The sequence below is a fragment of the Dysidea avara genome, chromosome 9 (assembly GCF_963678975.1).
Source record: "Dysidea avara chromosome 9, odDysAvar1.4, whole genome shotgun sequence".
Classification (NCBI taxonomy): Eukaryota; Metazoa; Porifera; class Demospongiae; order Dictyoceratida; family Dysideidae; genus Dysidea; species Dysidea avara.
In genome coordinates, this window is record NC_089280.1 from 9,402,023 (window position 1) to 9,423,478 (window position 21,456).

At 36.9% G+C, this 21,456-nt stretch overlaps 1 protein-coding gene and 1 long non-coding RNA gene across 2 annotated transcripts; one reads left to right on the plus strand and one right to left on the minus strand.

Annotated features, from left to right (window-relative positions):
- Positions 1–4,913: 4,913 nt before the first annotated feature.
- LOC136266041 (uncharacterized) lies at positions 4,914–6,944 on the plus strand. Its single transcript, XR_010705872.1, has 2 exons — positions 4,914–5,948; positions 6,605–6,944. It is a non-coding gene; the product is annotated as an uncharacterized lncRNA (long non-coding RNA).
- Positions 6,945–9,822: 2,878 nt separating this feature from the next.
- LOC136266030 (solute carrier family 15 member 4-like) lies at positions 9,823–20,628 on the minus strand. The gene is made up of 5 exons (XM_066060995.1): positions 20,510–20,628; positions 13,622–13,659; positions 12,415–13,377; positions 11,502–11,974; positions 9,823–10,174 (listed from the first exon to the last, which is right to left on the minus strand). Exons 3-5 carry the CDS (start codon positions 13,360–13,362, stop codon positions 10,012–10,014), a joined length of 1,584 nt encoding a protein of 527 aa, XP_065917067.1. The 5' UTR covers positions 13,363–13,377; positions 13,622–13,659; positions 20,510–20,628; the 3' UTR covers positions 9,823–10,011.
- Positions 20,629–21,456: the final 828 nt, after the last annotated feature.

Genomic DNA, 21,456 nt, shown 5'->3' on the forward strand with positions numbered 1-21,456 from the left:
GATTAGTGACTTTGTTTGGACTAGTGAACCCATTGATGATATACAGAACCTAGTTCAATTACTCTAATAGAACATACACTTGTTTGCAAAATATTCTAATACTATTGTGTAAGGTAAAATTGAACCATTTTTATTTCTCTTGACCTGTCACAGCTGTATATCTCAATTAGCAAGATCATCAACATATCCTGCCATACCAATTGCTCAAAAGTATACCTTTCATGTACCACAAATCACATGATATCAACTCTTATTTCAAAGCTATTCTGAGAATAACTGCTGTTAAAGTAAGTAGTTTCTACAAACCTGATGATACTTGCATGGGTTGAAATATTTATTAATTCTTGTGAAGTTTAATGTTATTTATTAGCATCAATTTAAGGCTACTAGAATTAAACATCTTACAGCTTCTGGAGGTTGCACTGTCATACCTCTTGAAATTCAGCTTTGAACTCAAACCATGCCGTACTGTAGCATTTATGCTATGCTCTTTTATATGATAAGTATATAGTATTATACCATTGCCAGCTAGAAAATATTTCAGTCTTTGATGCATGAGTTAACGTGGCTTACAATACTTAGTACAATACGTTATGCCTATTCAGTCAAAATTATTATTATTTTCAATCTCGGTAGGCTATAAATTTGCAAAATTTTCTTGTAGGGACATGCCCCCCAGACAGCCAGACCAGGCCCCCATGCTCTGCATGCTGTATATACTAGCATAGCTACTAGTTGTGAAGCAACAAAAGAAATACAGTACAAGTGCAATAATTAGGCTGTAAGTCTTTGTTCATATCCGAACTAACTCTGTGAAAAATGAGGGATAGAAGATGGTATTTCCAGTGGCTTATTGAGTACAAAAAGGCTTGATATAACCTGTAGTATAAGTAACAATCTCATGTAAGGCTTTAGTTAATGTGTTAAACATACTGAAACTACATAATATGTGATGGTATAGTGTGGCATTATATTAGATATAAGCTATTTCAGGTAATGTGGTAAATAAACAGAAACCATATATACAATAGTATAGTATGGATTATATATACTAAAGTATAAGATGAGTATAATACAGGATTTATATTATGGCTTATTTGTATTCAATAAGCCAGTGGAAATACCATATTATATCCCACCTTTTTCACAGTGTAACTTTGACTTGAGGTGAATTATTCCAGCTGTTAAATGATACATTGAGTAAAAAAAAAAAGAAGATGAATTGAGCATTCAGGCTGGTGTGAGATTTGAAAAGCTTCATGTGATGGACTTAGTCTGGTGTTGGTAGCATCAGTTAGAGTAAAGAATGTAGGGTCTATGTCAAATACCTGTTCAAAATGTTTAAGACCCCAATGAGGTCACTACATTTAGCATCGATGAAATAAAGTGTAAATGCCTAACCTCTGTTTATTATGATAGCTGTCCAAAGTCCTTGATCATCTTTGTAGCCCACTTTTGGACTTTCTTCAGTGTATCATTGATTCATTATATTTGGCAATACTGGGGCTCCAAATAGATGTACATGTGCATGGCTTTACATTATGTCTTATACAGAAAACAAATATTCTTTTGAAATGTTGACAAATGACCTTCAGATCTTAGAAAGAACTCTCATAGCAGATGCTACTGCCTTAGAACAATACAGAGATGATTTAGGGTCACTTTTAACCCAGACCCAAGATCTTGTTGACTTCAGTCAGCACAACGCATTATCCAGAATCGTCACATAAAGCATATTTGGTAATAATAATGTGCAAATGCTCCAAATGCATAACTTTATACATTTAACAACCATATATGATGCTAGTTTTAAATACTAGTCAAGGTATGTCTGTAGCATTTGAGAATCTTCAAATGCCTTGATAACTGTGTAGACATTAGAGTCATCAGCAAAACAAAAAGCTAAAATCAGTATGAACAATGTTCAGTATGCCATTAATATAATAGTTGCCCAGGACAGATCACTTGTATTGCTTGCTTGTCCAACTTGCATTGAAGAGGAACCATTCAAAATAACTCTGTGGTAGTGATCCAAGAGGAAGCCATAAAGCCAAAAAAGCAGCTTGTTATATCCATAAATAGCCAACTTCTGAAGGAGTCAAGGAGCCTTTGATGTGGATGCGGCATGACTTACTGAAACCAAGGTAGGCAATGTCAACTCCATGGCCCCAATCAACTGCAATAGTCCAAACCTTGAAGATTGTCAAAAGATTGGTAAAACAGGAATTCTTTTAAATAAAACCGTTAGCAATAACTTCATTTTCATCCAAAGATAGGTGTTATGTTTGCTCTTCTCTAGTCACTAGGAAGCTATGGTGTGCCATTTGTTTCAAAATTATGCACTGGCAATGGTGATAATATCGACTCGGTTTGATTGCAAACCAAGTCGATCCTAAAATAAACCGACTCGATTTCAAGTTAGAACCGACTCGATTCTGAAACTAACCGACTCGATTTCAAGTAAAGAGCTTCGGTTAAAACCAACTCGATTTTTAGTCAAAATTGACTCGATTTACAAATTCATACAAATATTTAAATCGCGAATTTTTGTAACACTTGTATGCGCCCATTAAAATAATTCATTCAAACAGTTGTGGCTGTACTCTAGTTGTGGAGCCAGTGGTACAAGGACTACGTGGCAATAACTAAAGTATGAGACACACTTTAGGGTTTTGTGTCATGTTGTCCAGCGTAGTAAAATATGTATTCAATTAAAGTGCACCCGCACCACACTAAAAGGCCATGTTAACTGCATTACTGGTTAGTTCAGCAGATGGACTGAGTGCTGTAGTAAATAATTTTTTTTGAAGTATGCCTATTGTATAGAGGATCCGAAAACACAAATATTTATGGGATGCCATTACATCTGATCTTATATCATGTAGAAATATTGGAAATCATGTGAAATAATTGATGCTCTTCTGGACGTATTACTTTTTGTAACTCTACTCAGCAATGGTTATTAGAGACTTTTCGAAGAAACAGTGAAGGAGGGATATTTAATTTGTCAGTATATATATAGTAACAAAATATCCAGGGCCGCCAAGAGAATCCAAAAGTCAGTGATTACGTACAGTATGCTTTAATCAGAAGTTTTTGACCAAATGTGAAATTCATTCCACAGTCACAGTTAAGCAGCTTTAGCCACAATACTCCACAGGCAATATGGGTGTATAGTGAATAAGAACAAAAGCAGATTTGCAGTGGTAGTTTTTGAGATGCTAATAGAACATCCCATGTTTTGTACGTCCAGGTTCCGTAAAACATCAAAACATCACGGCTATTACATGACATAAGTTTCAATGTAATGGCATGAGTGTGGTAACAGAGGATTGTGTCTGGTTCTATAGAAATTGATAATTACAGGCCTTAAATTAATGTGCGGTCAACAGACAAAATCCGCACAAATAGCACAATGTCTGCACATAATTAGTTTTGGGTGGACACACATGTCCTTGCAAAACCAATAGTACATGGTACCATAAAAGTGGGATGGTATATTTAGCGGAATGGCGGAACTGGTGGAAACACCAGAATCATCATTTACAGATTATATTATGGCAGTCTTAGAACACCCATCAGAAGTTACGGGGGGTCCTTCACATACAAAATCCATCTACGAAATTTCGAAATGTGGAAATTTGCCAACCCAAATTTCTAATTTCTGGATAAATTTCTACCAAATTTCCGAATTTCTGTCTTGGAAATTCTCTGGTGCTAAGAAGTTGTAGCTTGAGTTGTAGTACATTCTGTGGCCTTTGCACTGTGGGAATCGAATCAGCTCAAAAGTATACAACAAATTTACGCAAGCAGATTACGGACAAATGTTAGTGCGTATAATCTAGATGGCGCTATACGTCTTCTATTGATAGTGACCCCTCTTCCTTGCATCTGGCCTCGTGTATATACACATATAAATCCATGCAATATAACTTACACTAATGAAATAATCAAAATTCAATGCCAAACATTATAAAATTTTTAATCGTACGGATTTATGTATTTAAAATTTCAGTTAATATTTCTGAATTCCCAACAAAAATTTCTACATTTCTAATAAAAATTACCAAATTTCCATGGTCATCGACGACATTTCTGGAAGTGAAGGACCCCTCGAGAAGTTAGCTACTCACTGTTAAATATATAAATACAGCTCATAGAACTCACCATGATTAAAAGCTCATGGTCTTTGTAGCACCGATTTTCTATCTTCTTATAGCTTAACATCATCTATGGCCTTCAATTCTTATAGTGTGGTCATACCTCACCCCTCACACTCCATAGTTTGAAGCACATTACTAGAAGCACCTTCAAGGGGGGCACTTGATTATAATTGAAAATCTGTAAATGCCACCCCGAAAAAATAGAGTATGACCACCCAAGGCTAAGTCTGACCATTCAATACCAATTGTTCTACAATTCAAAATGTGGTAATCAGTCACATAAGTTAAAGAACATTCTAGAATGCTCTTATCACATGTTTGGTACATAAATATAAGGCACCTATAGTAATATGCGCTTTAAAATATGGTGTTATAATCAATCAATCAATCAATATGGTATGTTAATTGGAGAGTGATGATCAATAAATCATTAAATCAATTGACGAGGCTTGAGATTAGTCTAAAGTCTAAGAATTGACAGCCACAGATGATGGCAAGCTGCAAGAAGACAGATAATTGGTACTACAAAGGCTGTGTGCTTCAATTAATCGTGGTGAGTTCTATGACCTGTATTAATATACTTAACAGTGGGTAACTAACTGGTGATGGGTATTCTAAGGCTGTTCATAATCTGTAAATGATGATTCTGCTGTTTCCGCCTTTCCGCTGAATATACCATCCCCATAAAAGCACGTTTGTTTGTAGTGCTAACAATAATTGTCACTTTGTTGCTAGGAGATGCTACTGTACATTTTCCCAACCCAAGGATTTACCAATGCCACCTCCCCTTTGTGTACTGCTATCACCAGCAGCTGTAATGACCACAGCCTGGTGATATGATGCAGCTATGTGGTTGTGTGCCTCAAAACTTTCAATGGAAACTCTCTATTCCATTTCCAGCAGTGTATATAAAGTGCTTCTCTAGCTGATGTCTATACAATTTGACTCTATGTCTGTACATTTGTGAATATGTAAGGACATTTGTCCTCAACACCTTAAAAAGTAAATTAAGGCCTGAATTAAGTAATAAGTATTAGCTACATAACTTCTCCTCAATTAGTGTGTAGATTACTGAGTTGAATTTGTGTTTCACAGTGGCCTCTTACTTACTTTTGATCTGTAAATGGTCATAGTGTGGGTCTAAACAGTGTCATAGTGAATCATGTGTCACAGTCCAATTCGTGTTTTCATAGGGCAGAAGTTACATGGTGGAATCCAAGATTGTGGACAAGAGGAGTACAGAGCCACTAAGAAGTTGAGGGGGTTGGAAGCATCATGAGTGCTATGAAAATTATTAAGATTCCAACTCACTAAGGTGGTAGCATTGAATTATAGCAACAGCACTGAGTGGTGACCATCATTTGTCTGCCGAGGATTCGCTTTGCTGTTTTTGTAGTTCTGTGCACTTCACAAGAGACTACCGTATGCAAGGAAATTTTGACGTCAAAAAATTTGATGAATTCACAGTTGTGCAGATTTGACGAATTAAAAGTTGACGAAATGCTTGGACTTGCCTAAGCGCCTTCAAAATGTATTTACTAAGACTGGTTTACATGCTTTTGCACAGCACAAAGTACAGAGGCGCTTAATCAGTTAAAGTTTGATGAATTAAATATTGACGATTCGTACTAATTCTTCAAATTTTTTTGACATCAAAATTTCCTTGCGTACAGTACTAGCTTGTACACTGCATGCTAATTTCTTGGCAGACTGTTCACACTATCTCTCTATTGGGACTCCCCTCTACAAGAGAATGGATCTAGAATATTACTTAGGGGTGGGATGGTAAGGAGTACTAAATTTGCTGCAGTAAATATCAGAAAGATACACTGTTCAATAAAATAATTGCCAGAATTACTATAGATATAATGCACCTATCAATGTTAAGCCCCACTACCCCCCTCCCGGGCTTACTAAGGGATTAGTGGGGGATTTTCGCCGATTTGATCAGAAATTTTGCCCCACTAGTGGGGCATTTGACCGTTCGAAATTTTAGGCGTTTGCTTTAGCTTGCGAGCTATGAGAATTGATCTGTTTCCTAAAGTTTATTCCAGCGATACTACATGGAGATTTGACCACTAGTTGTTCCCCAGTGGGTGGAGAATTTGATTTTTCAAAAAGTCAAATCCCCACCATTTCCCCCACTACGCCCGGGAGGGGGGAGGTGGGGGATAACATTGATAGGTGCATAAGGAAATGAAAATGTGTCCGTAAATTCTGAATGAGTATCCCTATAAGATGCCTCAAGAATTAATATTGTATTTGTGCATGTAAATGTAAATCTGAACATTCAGTTTGTACTGTAGCTGAAACTGAGAGTATTCATTACCGTATGTAGCTGCATTTATGTCAATACTTGGCTTTGGAATGGCTTTTAAAACAATATAAATTCCTACGTATAAATGCCTGAAGGTATATAGAATTTCAACTTTATAATATAGTACAGCAGAATAATGGTGACATAGTTGAGCTCAAGAAGAAATTGGAGTTCAATGCCGCACTTTAATTTTACATGACGGATTCTTCATATCCATCAAGCGGGAGGTATTATAGTAGCCTGAGGTTCAGAACAATTACACTCGTGTACATGCTTCCAGCCTCCTCCGCAAGGATCTGCAGAACTGTATAAGGACACAAACCACACTTACCAGATTACTTTGTAACTAGTGTAAACGAATCGTAAGAGTAGACAGATTCTCATGTATATGTATATTTCAGTAACACATTACACAGTGCAATATTTCATTTTACTACCATGAAATCATGAATTTTTGTTTGTAATTTTGTGTGATAAGGCAATGTTTGTCCCTACAAAATTTAAATCACTGTGCGCATGTATGTATAACTGGAAGTGTGGTGAAATGTACTAGGCATGCATTCAACCATGCAGTAACAACATTTGTACACTTGGTGTAACCTGGCAAATATGATTAACATAGCCAAGTGTGTAATCTTACTATAGTATGTTCACGTTGAGCTGAATCCTGAAAACATCTAAAAATTAAAAGTGGACTTTTTCTCAACAGAGTTAACATTTCAGCCAACCAGATGATTATTGGTAACAGCAAAGGTGTCAACAACAGACACGTATGGTTTGGCTCCATTAAAAGTTCGGGAAAGGGCTGTAATGGACACTGTACTCATATGGCTTCTCCTTAGGAAATGTATTGTGAAAATTTTGATTGGCCGTAAATATTATGTCAAACATTTGAACAAAAATATTTTTAGCAGGTCAAGCAGTACTACAATGAGCCAAATTTCAAGATCGTGTGTAATTGCATCCATGAGTTATTAAATGTTTTTGAGGATTCAGCTCAACCTGAACATACTATAAGTATACCATATATAGCCTAGATTTTTAAGGTTGAGCAATGTTGCTAAAAATAATTTTTTTGCGGATTTGCAAAGACTCCCAAAATGTATTAGACTGTATGGAGTTCTAAATATTTCAAGGCTAAAATATTCGTTGGTAACCCCTAAAACCACAAAATCAGCAAAAATTTTCCACCTTGAAATGTTTAGGCTATATGGTAGCAGGTCATCATGCAATACTATCCCTGTTTATCTACCAACTCAATGGTTGTGACGTAAGTAACATCTGTACCCAAGCATCTATAATTTCAATAAGTGCATGCAACCTTTGTGAGTGCTCTGAAGATGTCAATCCATGGCATACAGAAGCCTGGTGAATCCAATCTTCTTGTTTGAACACTCATAACCAGTATATGGGACCCTTAATTGGACAAGAACATTCAGCGGGCTGCCTGTTGCATTGTGTGTGTCTGCCATGCTGAGCCATCTAGGATGGCCAACTTTAGCCAACTGTCGTCTCTTTTTTAACTATCAACATTTTACAAAACTGTTTATCATGAGCATACAATTGGTTAGTAGAAACTAGAGGGAGGCGTAACCAGCATTGTTTATACCGACATACTTGTTTCAAGTCTGAGTTGCATGTAATCAGTAAAATGATGAGCTGTGGTGACTATGAACACCATGTTTACAGGGGTGAGGGTATATAGTAACTGGATTACATCTAAATTATTCAAATAAAATTTCAAAAACTGTTGATTTAGGTACTAGCTAAATGTTTTAAGTGTCAAGCCAGTTATGATTTTTTACAGTTTTAACTATGAAATTTGGATACAAAATTTACTACACTTGACTACCAGCGTAACTGTAACACTAAACCCTAAAGTGTGTCTCATACCTGTTTAGTTACTGCTGCGTTATCGTACTGGTCTGATACTGGGTCGATTGACAACTACGTAGTACAGCCATGTCTCAGTTACGTGAATTATTTTAATGGGCGCATACAAGCGTTACAAAATTCGCGATTTAAATATTTGCAAACAGTTGATTTTGACTAAAATCGAGTCGGTTTTAACCGAGGCTCTTTACTTGAAATCGAGTCGGTTCTAACTTAAAATCGACTCGGTTTTCTTCAGAACCGAGTCGGTTTATTTTAGGATCGACTCGGTTTACAATCAAAACCGAGTCGGACCGACTCGGTTTGCAATCAAACCGGCATAGATATTAGAGTGTAGTCTGATATCTATGATCAAACCGAGTCGATATTATCACCATTGCCAGTGCATAATTTTGAAACAAATGGCACACCATAGGAAGCATATACCAGTACTTATAGATTGTGTAAACCATAAAAATGAGAGCAGACTGAGTGGTGCACCTGATCACGACAGAAAGGTCAAAATAGGTTGGCGGGACAAACAAGATGGAAATTCGTGAGATAAATGTCCCCTGGACAGGATTGGTTGGATGAATACCTTACTCCCAGAGAAGGTGATCGATCCTTTAGCAGGCATGACAGAAACCATAGAATCACTATGATGATACTGGATATGCAAGGGGCCATGAGAACAACCCAGAAGATGGTCATCAACTGGTCAATCATGGATATAGGCAAGTATAGGGGGTGATGAAGGGAAGTGGAGTGCAATAATAAAAGTCATGAGTGAAATAGCTAAGCCCAATGATGGCTGAGGCAAAGCAACACAATAGATCAGAGATATAATGATGAATACTGTGGAAAGTATTGGAGTTATTTTTATAAAAGCCATGTAGAAAATGACGGTAAACTACAAACTAGGCCTGAGCCTATTATGCTTTTGAACTTGCCTATTATGCTTTTGAGCATTGCTCCAAAATATCTCCTATTATGCTCCAATTATGCCCAATTGTGATCCAAATATGCTCATATAAAATTGTGTCTTGACTGCTCTATTAGAGTACCTAATGCATCTGTGAACGTTCTATTAGGATATTTCATTATGCGGTGACTGTTCTATTAGAGTATATCGATCTTTAACTAATCTTTTTTCACAACGTAGCTGTAAATCTGATTTTTACCATGCTTGCACACTATCCCATTCTGCATCATGCAAAATAGGCAGAGTTTCAGCTTCTCTGATAACCAATGCACAAAAATTTTGCCTATTATGCTGGCAATTATGCTGATGCTTTTGGCTACCTATTATGCCCCAAATTATGCTGGCATAATCGGCGCAGGCCTACTGCAAACTAATTTTGCATGGCCTTGCTATAATCGTGTTTTTGTACTGTACACTGCACATCCCATGCTGGTACAATCACAAGTGCAGTTGCATTATTAAAGTATTTTAAGTATACAGAACACAATTATTGTAAAAAATATTTCAATGCATTACCCCTCATTCTTATTCTATACTTCCTAGCTGAATACAAAAATAAAGTGATTCCAAATAGGATTACAATGGTAGTTAAAACATAAACAGGAAGGCAAGTTCCAGCATCAACTTCATTTTTATTAATGTCACACCAACTACTTTTATTTTTATACATGAAATAGTTAGAAAATAGTTTGAAGTGCAGCCAAAATTTGGAATTCCACTTGGATTGTGACAAGAACACCAATGATCCCAATGCCACGGCAATTCCTTGGATGAAGAAAAAGCATCCCAGGAGAAGTCCCTTCATGTAAGCCGGTGACTGTGCATAGATGAATTCCATCACTACATAAAAATTGATAATCAGCATACACAAAAGATCTAGTAGGAACATTCATACATAGTGTAGAATTACAGATGTTACTCATTATACTATACACATACACACAGGCCTTCATCTAGGAAATGACTCCAAGGAGGCAAAATACAGTTTTATGAGAAAAGAGGAAAATGGCAAATAGATCCATGTCAGACCATGTGCTACTCTGTGTGTAATCACATGGCATCTGGGAGGGTATGGGGGCATGCCCTCTTCTCCCCTAATCCAGGAAATATTCATAATCTAATATTGGACCAGCTAGAAGTTATTACTGTTTTTGAAGCATTCTCTCATCTATTGTACCTGCAAAAATACAGTACATTGTGTATTTCATTCAATGTTATGGCCTTTTCATTTATATTTTTGATATTACTATACAACCATAGGCAAGTAGTTAACAGAATCAAGAGAAAATTCCTTGCTATTACATAGTACACATGCATAAACATGCCTCCAATTGGCTTGCCACACATGCATGCCCTATACTTATCAAATTTGATATACTGTATTTCTCCCACTTACTGTGAAGCAATATCCAGTATACTGTGAACTTCCATAAGCAAAAATGTTCAATTCAAAAAAGCATGCACCAAAAGGTAAACATCACTGGCTAGATTTGAACTCATGACCTAACCACAACAACCGCATGTAACTACCAGCCAAACTGTTTGTCCTATGATTTACAATGGAATACAGTTTACGTTTTCACTGCATTGTGACCTTTAATGCGGTGTTGTGGACAAATGGAAGCATGTATGTGAAGGTTGAAATGAAATTTGTGAGGCAGCCAGATGATGTGAGTGCTTCATTTCTTGCATGAATCATATTAATACGTTTATGGATTTCAAGAGTAGGTGTTGTCAATATCTGACACACGAAGAAAGTATGTCTGGAAAAGGTGCTAGTGAGAAGAAAAAAATGTATAGAAAGAAATAGAGCCCTGGACATTTGGATTTACACTAACACTGGAGCTATCTGTCTGTGGTTTCGACAGAGCTATTCATCTGTGGTTTTGACAAATGTAACTCAAGTGTTTCTTTACTTCAATGAACAGAAGCATGTAGCTATCTATAACAACAAACTTCGAGTTTCTAGATGATAACCACATTTCATGGTAGTGTAACGTTGATACAAGTGTTGGCTACCGAAATAGTGGTGTGACAAAAAAGAACACAAACAGCATTTTGGCTTTGTATAGTGAATACTGCATAAACAATTTTATGTGAAAATTACACACAGAAATCAAGAAAATTATCGGAGCTTTCCTACTCAGCACTCTGTATATAGACTTACGTACTTGTGACAAACACAAGGCATTCAGCCAAACCTTGTACAAAAAATTGTGGAGCCAACACCCACAGTGGAATAGTGACTGAGAACACCTGCATATCATAACGGAACACATTTATATGTGGTGACTGCTTTGAAGATTGTAAGTTAAAGTTGTGATAACGAATTACTTCAGTGCTTACTGCACAAAGGAGGCTGGTCAAACAAATCAGCATCCCAACTCCCATTCTAGTCAACATTTTTGGCATCCATGGACAACACAGAGGGTATATAATCCGATCTAGTATTGGAATTAATAGTAAGACTGCTGTAATGTTGATCAGAATTGTCCAGTTTAGTGAATATGGACCATGCAAGTGATGGACAACAACAGTGGTTTTATTTGGCACAGTTTTGTTGCAATGATGTGTCACCTCATTAAAAAAACATTCGGGCTGTTGAAAGTAAGCTGCTTGTAGTGAATACACATTCTTTAACTGTAAATTAAGAGAAAAAAAATTAATGTTTACAACATGTACGTCTACACTGTGTAGTATAGCACATTGAGATGGCTCTATAGTGTACAGCCAGTCTACTACAATGTGTCCATGTCATGTAAACACATTGTAAAGAGGTTATCTAAATGTTAAGTATCAAGCAATCTAATAGATTTTTTTGTTTCAAGTTCATATCAGTGTTTAAGAAAGTATTTTGAGCTATTATACAGCTTTCAATTTGCTAAGGAGTTTGCATAAAGTTGCTAAATATGATGAGGACCTTGAGTAGAACAGAAAATAATATTCCTGTTTCACAAAACAAGTGTACACTGTGCATGCAGCAGAACAAAGCCAACGGATGGAGAATGCAAATGGTTTTATAAAACCAATCTGAATGAAATATGACTATATATACATGTGTAAAGCCACTCCATACTTACCAGTGGGTAAACACAGAAAAATCCTACAAGTGCTACAAAGAATACTAATATTCTCAGGAATGTCTTGACATCTTCAACTTGTTCATCTCTGAATATCCCGTAATGAGTTTGCTTTGCAAGATCAATTCTTGATGGCTCAGGTCGATCATCAAATGAAAATGCACTTCTTTCTGCTGGTCTCTTTGCAGTCATTGCATATCTTAACACACGATATATCAACAAGAGAGGATTACCAACTTTCTCTCTCTTAATAAACCACTTATAACCCAGGATGTTAATTACTACACCAATTGCAGCGGCAATGGATGACACCAGTAGTGGTAAAACTGCAGGTTTTGCTGAAACTACCAAGGAAACACCAACACTATAAACAAAAAAGCTCCCTGCATTCCTGCACCAGTAGAACCAATGAAAATATGAACTCAACTCATCACTTGAAGCTGTCCTCATTTGATCAACACCAAATGGGATTAAATTCACTTGAACTCCAGCTATAGCAAAGGAGTGTATAAGAAAAGCAAAAATTAAAGTGACGTAACAGAAAATTTGCACTTTGAGAGAAACAAAAGGAGTGATACCATAGAACACTGCAAAGATCAGCTGAGCCACAAACAGAAGCATCCAACTGTAGTACAACACTTTGGCTCTTCCAAAGTAACGATCAGCTATAAACCCCATTGGTAGGCATAGCATCAAATGAACACTTTCAAACAATTTAAAACCTGATATACTCTCTACTAAATTATCCTTGAAAAGCTTATAAATAACAAGCTGGACAAAAATCTGGACAATTTCTCCAATTATATTGAGTAGTGTCAGCTGAAGTAAAATGCAGTAAACTCTTCTTCCTTGTGGTAAAGGGCGAAGAAAAGTACTTCTACACAGTGGTTTAGGATGATCATCTTCTTGAAGTGGTTCCACCTCAACTGAGTCATCACTGTCATCCATAATGAGCAATCACCACTGTAATGTATTCATATTACAAGTAGCTACAATAAAAACATGTGATTTTTTATGCTTTAAAATTCAAAAGCTACTTGTTTAAAGAACTCTAACTCAGACACATGTTTTATTAGGCATGGTTCTACCAGTTTTCAGACTTTTTAGATAAATATAGTCTAATAGAATAGTCATTGTCAAAATTCTTTTTTCTAGGGCTAAGCATATGATTGATAGCTACTTATTGTACAAATTAAGGTGGTCATACCTCCTGGATCTGCAAGAATCCCACGTAATCGTGCAACCCTGTAAAATACATTAAACAAAATGAGCGAGTGAGTGGAAAATAATGAATTACAAAAGTAAAGCTGAGATGTGTACCATCACAGAGCAGGTACTTTAATGTTTCTGAGAAGTGCGTATAGTTTCTGAAGAATTCTAACAATGCATTATTTATACAATGGCACATTTATTAGGAGACTATATACTGTAATAACTGTATGGATATATGATAGTAAGTAGAATTTTAGGAAACGGTAACAGGACAGGAACGGAAAGTAAGAATGGGAATATGACCAATAGAAAATTCCTGATAAGGGTCACTGTGTCAATAAACAGGTTGGATTGTACAACAGAATGCTTCTTTGCAACATTGGACATTTATGCTAAAATGACTAAACCACTCTAATAGAACAGTCAAGAATGTTTTGTTCATAACTATCTTACCAGGGACTTGCACTGAAAACCTGTGAATTGACAGAGGGTTTACAGGCTAACTAAGTCATCAACACTGAAAGTTAACAGAGCAGGAACAGAAAGTAGGAATGGGAATATGAAATATGACCAATATAAAATGCCTGATAAGGGTCATTGTGTCAATAAACAGGTTGGATTGTACAACAGAATGCTTCTTTGCAACATTGGACATTTATGCTAAAATGACTAAAACACTCTAATAGAACAGTCAAGAATGTTTTGTTCATAACTATCTTACCAGGGACTTGCACTGAAAACCTGTGAATTGACAGACTATAGCTGGTTTACAGGCTAACTAAGTCATCAACACTTAAAGTTAGCTACCCATAAACATTTGAAAAGATTCAACCATGCACTAAACATCAAAAGATTAACCAACAATGCCTGAAGTTGTATATGGGTAAAAGTCACATGTAGCAGTTGCAGCATGTGTCAAACAAAGCTGAGGTGGCTCCAATGAACAATATGTCATTGAACAATCATGGGGACTCTGTTTCTGCAGCCTGACAAACATACTGCTCCATTACTTGGAAGCAGCATGCAGGTGCAGTTTCCAAATCCTATAATAGACACTGCCATTTAACTAGAATATTTTGTGAACCATTCTTCTGTGAATGCTATCCCACTGGGGACCTGTGAGGAGATTGAAAGCCTGCACTTAGTGTTACAGTAACACATTAGGCGTCAAATAGTGACTGCATTACACCTACCACAGATGTAATGTAGTCACTATATGACACCTAGGGTGTTACCAAAACACTTTTGTTTTAACAGGGTGTGAATACAGGGAGTCAGAAACAGGTAACTAAAACATGAAGGATGCAGAAAACTAAACTATGTTAGTTGAATCTTTTATGCTTATATAGATAAAGGGAGTAGCTGGATTTCAGTGGTGATGAGTTAGCTAAATATCTATATATCTATCCTATATTCACAGGCTTTCAATGCAGGTCTCTGGTGGGATAGTTGAAAAACATTCTTGACTGCTCTATTAGAGTATTTTAATGCAAGTGACTGCTCTATTAGAGAGTTTAGCAGAATGATCCAACAATGCTGCAAAGAAGCATTGTGCTGTAAAATCTGACTTGTATAATATTAATATTATGGTGCATTTTCAGTTGGTAATTCGCATTGCTGCTCTCCATTCACTTTCTACATACTTACCGATATATATGTAACTTAGATATAATTATAGGTGCAAAGTTCAAACTACGTTGCAAATTTGACTTACATAACAATAGCACTTTGGAGAATGTTTTGCTATTTGCAAAGTATGCAGGGTAATATTATTTTGGTAAGAGACCTGTCTTACAGGGTAATACACCTAGCCACCAACTTTGACTAACAAATTGCATACTTTGTGGGTCCCCAGTCATACAGGCCGCTGTCTAAATAACTAAGATATGGATTCTTCAGTAGATGAACACCCAGAAATTATGTAACAAACATTTCGGCTCTGCCTCAGTGATTATTTCTTCAGGGTTGTTTATCTGTTAAAGAACATGTCAGTGTAGTAAGCCACTTATTTACACAAAAACATAATCCTACAAATATCAAGCATTCTTTGCATGCCATTGTCTAAGAATTATAAGTAACCTTTATGGAGAAGGGTTTTGACTGATGTAATAGAATCACTTAGGAATAGAAATGAAAATTTCAAGTGAAGGGTTAAGGATGGTATAACTATATAATTGAGAGTATCTCAACCTTAAATAGTAGGGGGGCTAAACCCCCCTCGAATACAAAAGGTAAATGGAGTCCGATATTACTATTCCAATGCTGTTTATGAGGTACAGTTGGCTCTGAAGGGTAGGCAGGGTGAGCCGTAGTCCCCCAACTTTTTTACAAGTATTAACAAACTCATAGGTCCTTAGTGGGATAGCGCTCACATTAGACTAACACAATGAGAAGCCAAACAACCACATATGCAAGTTGGATGTTACCCATGAACCTACAAAAGTTTCCTGTGAACTATAGTAGTATATAAGACTATGTGAAATAATTACAGCACTTAAATACTGTGCTACGGCAGTCTACAAGCCATTCAGACATGGAGTATTCCGGACAAGTCTTATAAAGTAGGAGCATGTATTAAAATATTTTGGGCTTGATTTTGGGGGAAACGTCTGGATGTTGTAAGCTCAATTGGCACTGAACAATACTTGTGATCGTTATTCAGCTAACAGTTGGACAATAACGGAGAAATGCTATAAGAGCTAGCTGGCTGACTATAGCTATAGGCCCCAGTCATTTTTTCACTTTTGAGCAGTGCTCCTATTATGATTATTATGCTTTTTAAAATCAAGAGCTGACTATTTTATTGGAGTATTTCCTGACTGCTGTATTAGACTAAATGACTGCTCTATTAGAGAATCTCAATCTTATTTCCGCAAAGTGTGAATTGATTTATTTATTACAGTGTAGGACTATATACGACACACACAGAACACTAGATTAGATTTGTAATCTACAGTGAGTAATTATACAATATAGATCTTTAAAACCGTTCAAAGATGGCTGGTTGACAATGTCCTCTTGAAGAATGCTCCATAATCTAATCGTTGAAGGCAGGAAGGAGTAATGATAAGTGTTAAGTTTAACATGTGGTGTTCTAAAACACTGTGAGTGGCCCCTGGTGTACGTTAACATGATACAGATGGAACACAACTAGGTGTGCCGTGCATTTGAGTATAGCAGTATCACTGCATGTTTCTCCAAGAACAGACATTCAGTCAAAGCTAATACGTAAGTATAGAGCCCAGGTTGAACATTTCCTGGGTGATAAAATTCTCTGGGGCATACAATGCTTCACAATTTACTAGATTCATGATTACATGGACAATATCAACTATTTCAATATACATATAGCCCTCCGCTACTGGGCCCTCCACCCAGTTGTGGAGAAAGATGTTTGACTAGTTTGCCTTTGTGTTTTTGTGTGTTTAATCTACATAATTATACACATATAGCTAGTTATTTGACTCGAAGGCCTAGGGCAACAGTCGTGGATTTATGTCACTGTGAGCTTTTATGCGAGACTAGTTTCTTGTTGTTGTTGTTGTGTTTTTTCTTTTGGGGGGGGGGGGGGGGGGGGGGGTGCATCTCCAAACTGATTTCGGTATGCTTAACGTCACAATGACACTAACTTCTGATTTCACCACCCCCCTCCTCAGCATCCCACTATGAAACAATGCATTGGCAATAGAAGTACAGAACATTATATTCTTTACCTGAAAACATAGTCTACAAACAGTACTGCTGCTTACTCATGTCATTTTCTCTATTCCTCACTGTTTACACTCCATACATTAACTTATTGGAAAATTTAATTATCTCGGCAGGAAAATCCCAATTTACAAGTTATTATCCTCAACCAAATTCACTAAATTTGGTATCATTCTACACAGCGAAGGATGCTTAATAAGACTCCAATCGTTCAAATTGTTAAACAGATTAGTTTACAAAGAGATGTTGAAAAACATGTGTTTTTACGGGCATTCTGAACACGCAAATTTTGTAGTACAAGGCTCCTTTTTAGCTTCCCCTTCGTTGTTACACAAAGAACTTACACATGAATCGAACTGCCTTTCATAGCAGAATCTGATAAGCCAAACTTCATGTCTGTCAATCAGAATATGTGGAAGATATGGCACCTTGCTTAGAAGAGGGTGTTATTTTGTATGAAACGGGCGTAAACTATTTGGAAATCTGGAATATCTTATTATGTCTAGGTTAATCCAGTGTGGTATACTGCCATTAATGTACTCTTATGAAATTGCCGACATCATATTCTTTATCAAATCCATCAAATATCCATCTGATAAATTTGACATGCTAAAAACTACAAGATCTGTTGGCACCAAGCTCTACCCCAAGACAACCCACACCAATCCAATTATGAATTCAAATTTTTATTGCTTATCCAGATTGCGGAATTCCCTACCAATCATTGACTTGTCTCAATCTTTAGAACTAATCAAAGTAAAGCTGAAGAAATTTCTATGGAATCATTTTCTAGCCAATTTTGACAACACTCCATGTAGATTTCATTACTTGTGTCCTTGTTCTCAATGCTCCAAGACTCCTGCACTAAGCAATTATAGTTATTTGTAAGTTAATTGCAATTAGTTACCTACATGCCTGGTAGACCCTCAGAATTGTATGTCCCTTGCAAGCCAAAGTTTTTCCTATGTGTAGCTGTACCACAATTCTGTAAAGCAATAGAGTAAGCCACCAATGTTCAACCACCATCAGTTCGGACGCAATTTTTCTTTAAACCCGCAAAGAATATTTCTGCTCTTGCTATGCCTTTGGAGAGGACTAGGCCATAAACTCTTGCATGCAAAATTTCAGACCTGCAGCTTTCTTCGTCTGGCTGCAGGAGCTGCAAAAGTGACCTGTCCAAATGTTATCAATTCTCGGACAAAATATGTATTTTCAGTCGAGTGGCACTGCTCGTAATACTTGAAGGTGATCAAGTCTTTCTGTACTTGATATGAAAGAGCAACTCTTATATTCTCCAAATATATGCAGATATTTGGCTTAGTCCTTATTGGCTGTGAATTATAAAGCTCCAAAGTCACCTCTGTCGTGCAATCTTAAATTCGGCCACATGTGAAGCTCTTGCAAATCAAATAGTTACCTATATCAAATTCAAAGATATTTTTATGAACATTAAGAGCATCAGCTACCGTTCAATAGTAAATAGTTATATGCACAATGACCACATGCACCTTGATTTTTGCCCGAATAGCTACATTGCATTAGGCTTCTCTGACAGTAGCAGCCTGGTTACTGCACCCAGCACACATATACACAATTCAAATCCACTTAAAAGAGGTTTTTACTAACTCCTGTCTTATAAATGCCAAAAGCTTCTCTCCAAAATGTCCAGGACATTAGCCAGATCGAAACACTCAATAGAACAGTTACCTATTATATAATACCATTGGAGTAGTCAGAAAATCTGAGGGCCACACCCAGGTATATATGTTAATTTCGTTGGTTACAACACTTAAATACTGATTACATGCAATAATACATTGGTTGATCGTTATATTAGAATAATTGACTGCTTTATTAGAGTATTTCGATCTGGCTATTGTCCTGGACATTTTGAAGAGAACCTTTTGACATTATTAAGTCAAAACCCCATTTAAGTGGATTTGGATTGTGTAAATGTGTGCTGGGTGCAGTAGCCAGGCTGCTACTGTCAGAGAAGCCTAAATGCAATGTAGCTATTCGGGAAAAAATCAAGGTGTGGCCATTGTGCATGTGTCTATTTACTATTGAATGGTAGCTGATGCTCTCAATGTTCATAAAAATAGTTTTGAATTCGATATAGGTAACTATTTGATTTGCACGAGCTTCACACGTGGCCGAATTTAAGATTGCTCGACAGAGGTGACTTTGGAGCTTTATAATTCACAGCCAATAAGGATTAAGCCAACTATCTGCATATATTTGGAGAGTATAAGAGTTACTCTTTCATATCAAGTACAGAAAGACTTGATCACCTTCAAGCATTACGAGCAGTGCCACTCGACCGATAATACATATTTTTGTCCGAGAATTGAGAACATTCGGACAGATCACTTTTGCAGCTCCTGCAGCCAGACGAAGTAAGCTGCAGGTCTGAAATGTTGCACGCAAGAGTTTATGGCCTAGGCCTCTCCAAAGGCATAGCAAGAACAGAAATTTTCTTCGCAGGTTTAAAGAAAAATCGCGTCCGAACCGATGGTGGTCGAACAGTATTCTACAACATTGTTTACTCCTCATCAGTCTTAACAGTCCCAAATTATTTCACTAACACCACATATCCCGCCCGCCACCACCACCCCTTCCATTTTGAGATTCCGTTTGCTAGAACAGATCATTATAAATTCAGCTATTACCCCAATTCTATCCGCGATTGGAACAATTTACCAACTGACACAATAGAATCCCAATCTCTACAAGTATTTTTAGATAAATTATAACTGACTCTTATCTATGTGACGTTTGTAATGTTTTTTCCTTACCTGAACATATCAGTTTGTAACTGTGTTTTCAGTAATCATAATCATAATCATAATCATAAACATTGGTGGCTTACTCTATAGCTAATATAAACATGCAATGAATATAATAAAGATGAGACCTCGACCTTCCCGCCGGTTCGCCCACAACTGCAGATTCCGTAAGGAGATATGTGCTCGGGTTGTGTGGTTTGCTGGGTGCAGTGTATGCTAGAGGTGTCACTCTCACTCATGTATGACTGACGGTAGGGAATATAATTATAATCTATGTTCTGACTCATCAGACTGGCATAGACTGGCACACGAGGCGTGTCGGTTACGCCGTAGTACGCCAGACTACATGTATCATCAGAAGGGACGTCATCCCGAACACAATGACTTACCACAAAATATCGTAGTCCTTTTAACGAAGAAAACTGAGGCTCATGGCCACTTCCACAGTCAACGATCAACTGACCTAACTGAGACACGTGATTTCTTACGAAGTTAGCGTCACTCAGTCTCGTCACTAAATTAAATCATAGCATGTGACTCATGCATTGTGACCTGCAAGAGTCACAAGAATTGTATATTCAGGTTGGGGCTGCTAGTTATTATATAGTTATGTGACAATTTAAGTGTGGATACTAACTTAGTATGAGAGAGATGCTAAAGATTTTCAGTGTTGCTACGTATAGCTATAGCTGGAAAAATCTAATTAAAGCTAACCTTTAAAGCATACAGCTAATAACCTCAATTTTGAATATTTAGGGAAACCACGTAAGGGTCTTGGTGTGACGTTTACAATTGGACAGCACGTCACTACAGTTAACTTACTAGTATTCGTTAGGTTGCTTAAAGCCAAATTTAAAACTAATGTGGACACAAGTGACAAAAGCACCAAACTTTCTCCACATATGTGACCAGATTTGCGAAAAGGGGTCTTTCACACACACATTCAATTTACCAACTTTGACGACTCATAACTACAGATTTGAAAACGCTAAGCCATATAAGTGCTAATTTCATGCAAGAGAACATTATGCAGGGTTGTACACAGTGTTTATTCTAAGATTTCACCTTTTGGGGGGCGATCAGGAATTTGGGGGGTGACCATGTGAAAGCTAGTTAAGTACATGTCCAAGTTCACAAGTATGTAAAACAGTTGCCAAACTATTTGGCTAGCCATTTAAGGATTGTCATGAGTGTTGATTTTCATTTTTGTGATTGGGTGAAGCCAGATCAGTAGAGTTTTATTTTAAACAGGGAAAATAGCTTGATACATGAGTGACAGTGGTGTATATTTAGGACAACTTAACATTGTGTACCTTATATGTACAATTAGTAGTGC

Coding starts and splice junctions, on each gene's coding strand:
- LOC136266030 (XM_066060995.1), bottom strand. CDS start 13,362: ATGGATGACAGTGATGACTCAGTTGAGGTGGAACCACTTCAAGAAGAT. Junction 11,975..12,414: donor TTTTCTGTGTTTACCCACTG/GTAAGTATGGAG, acceptor CTTAATTTACAG/TTAAAGAATGTGTATTCACT. Junction 10,175..11,501: donor CTTGTGTTTGTCACAAGTAC/GTAAGTCTATAT, acceptor ATTTTTATGTAG/TGATGGAATTCATCTATGCA.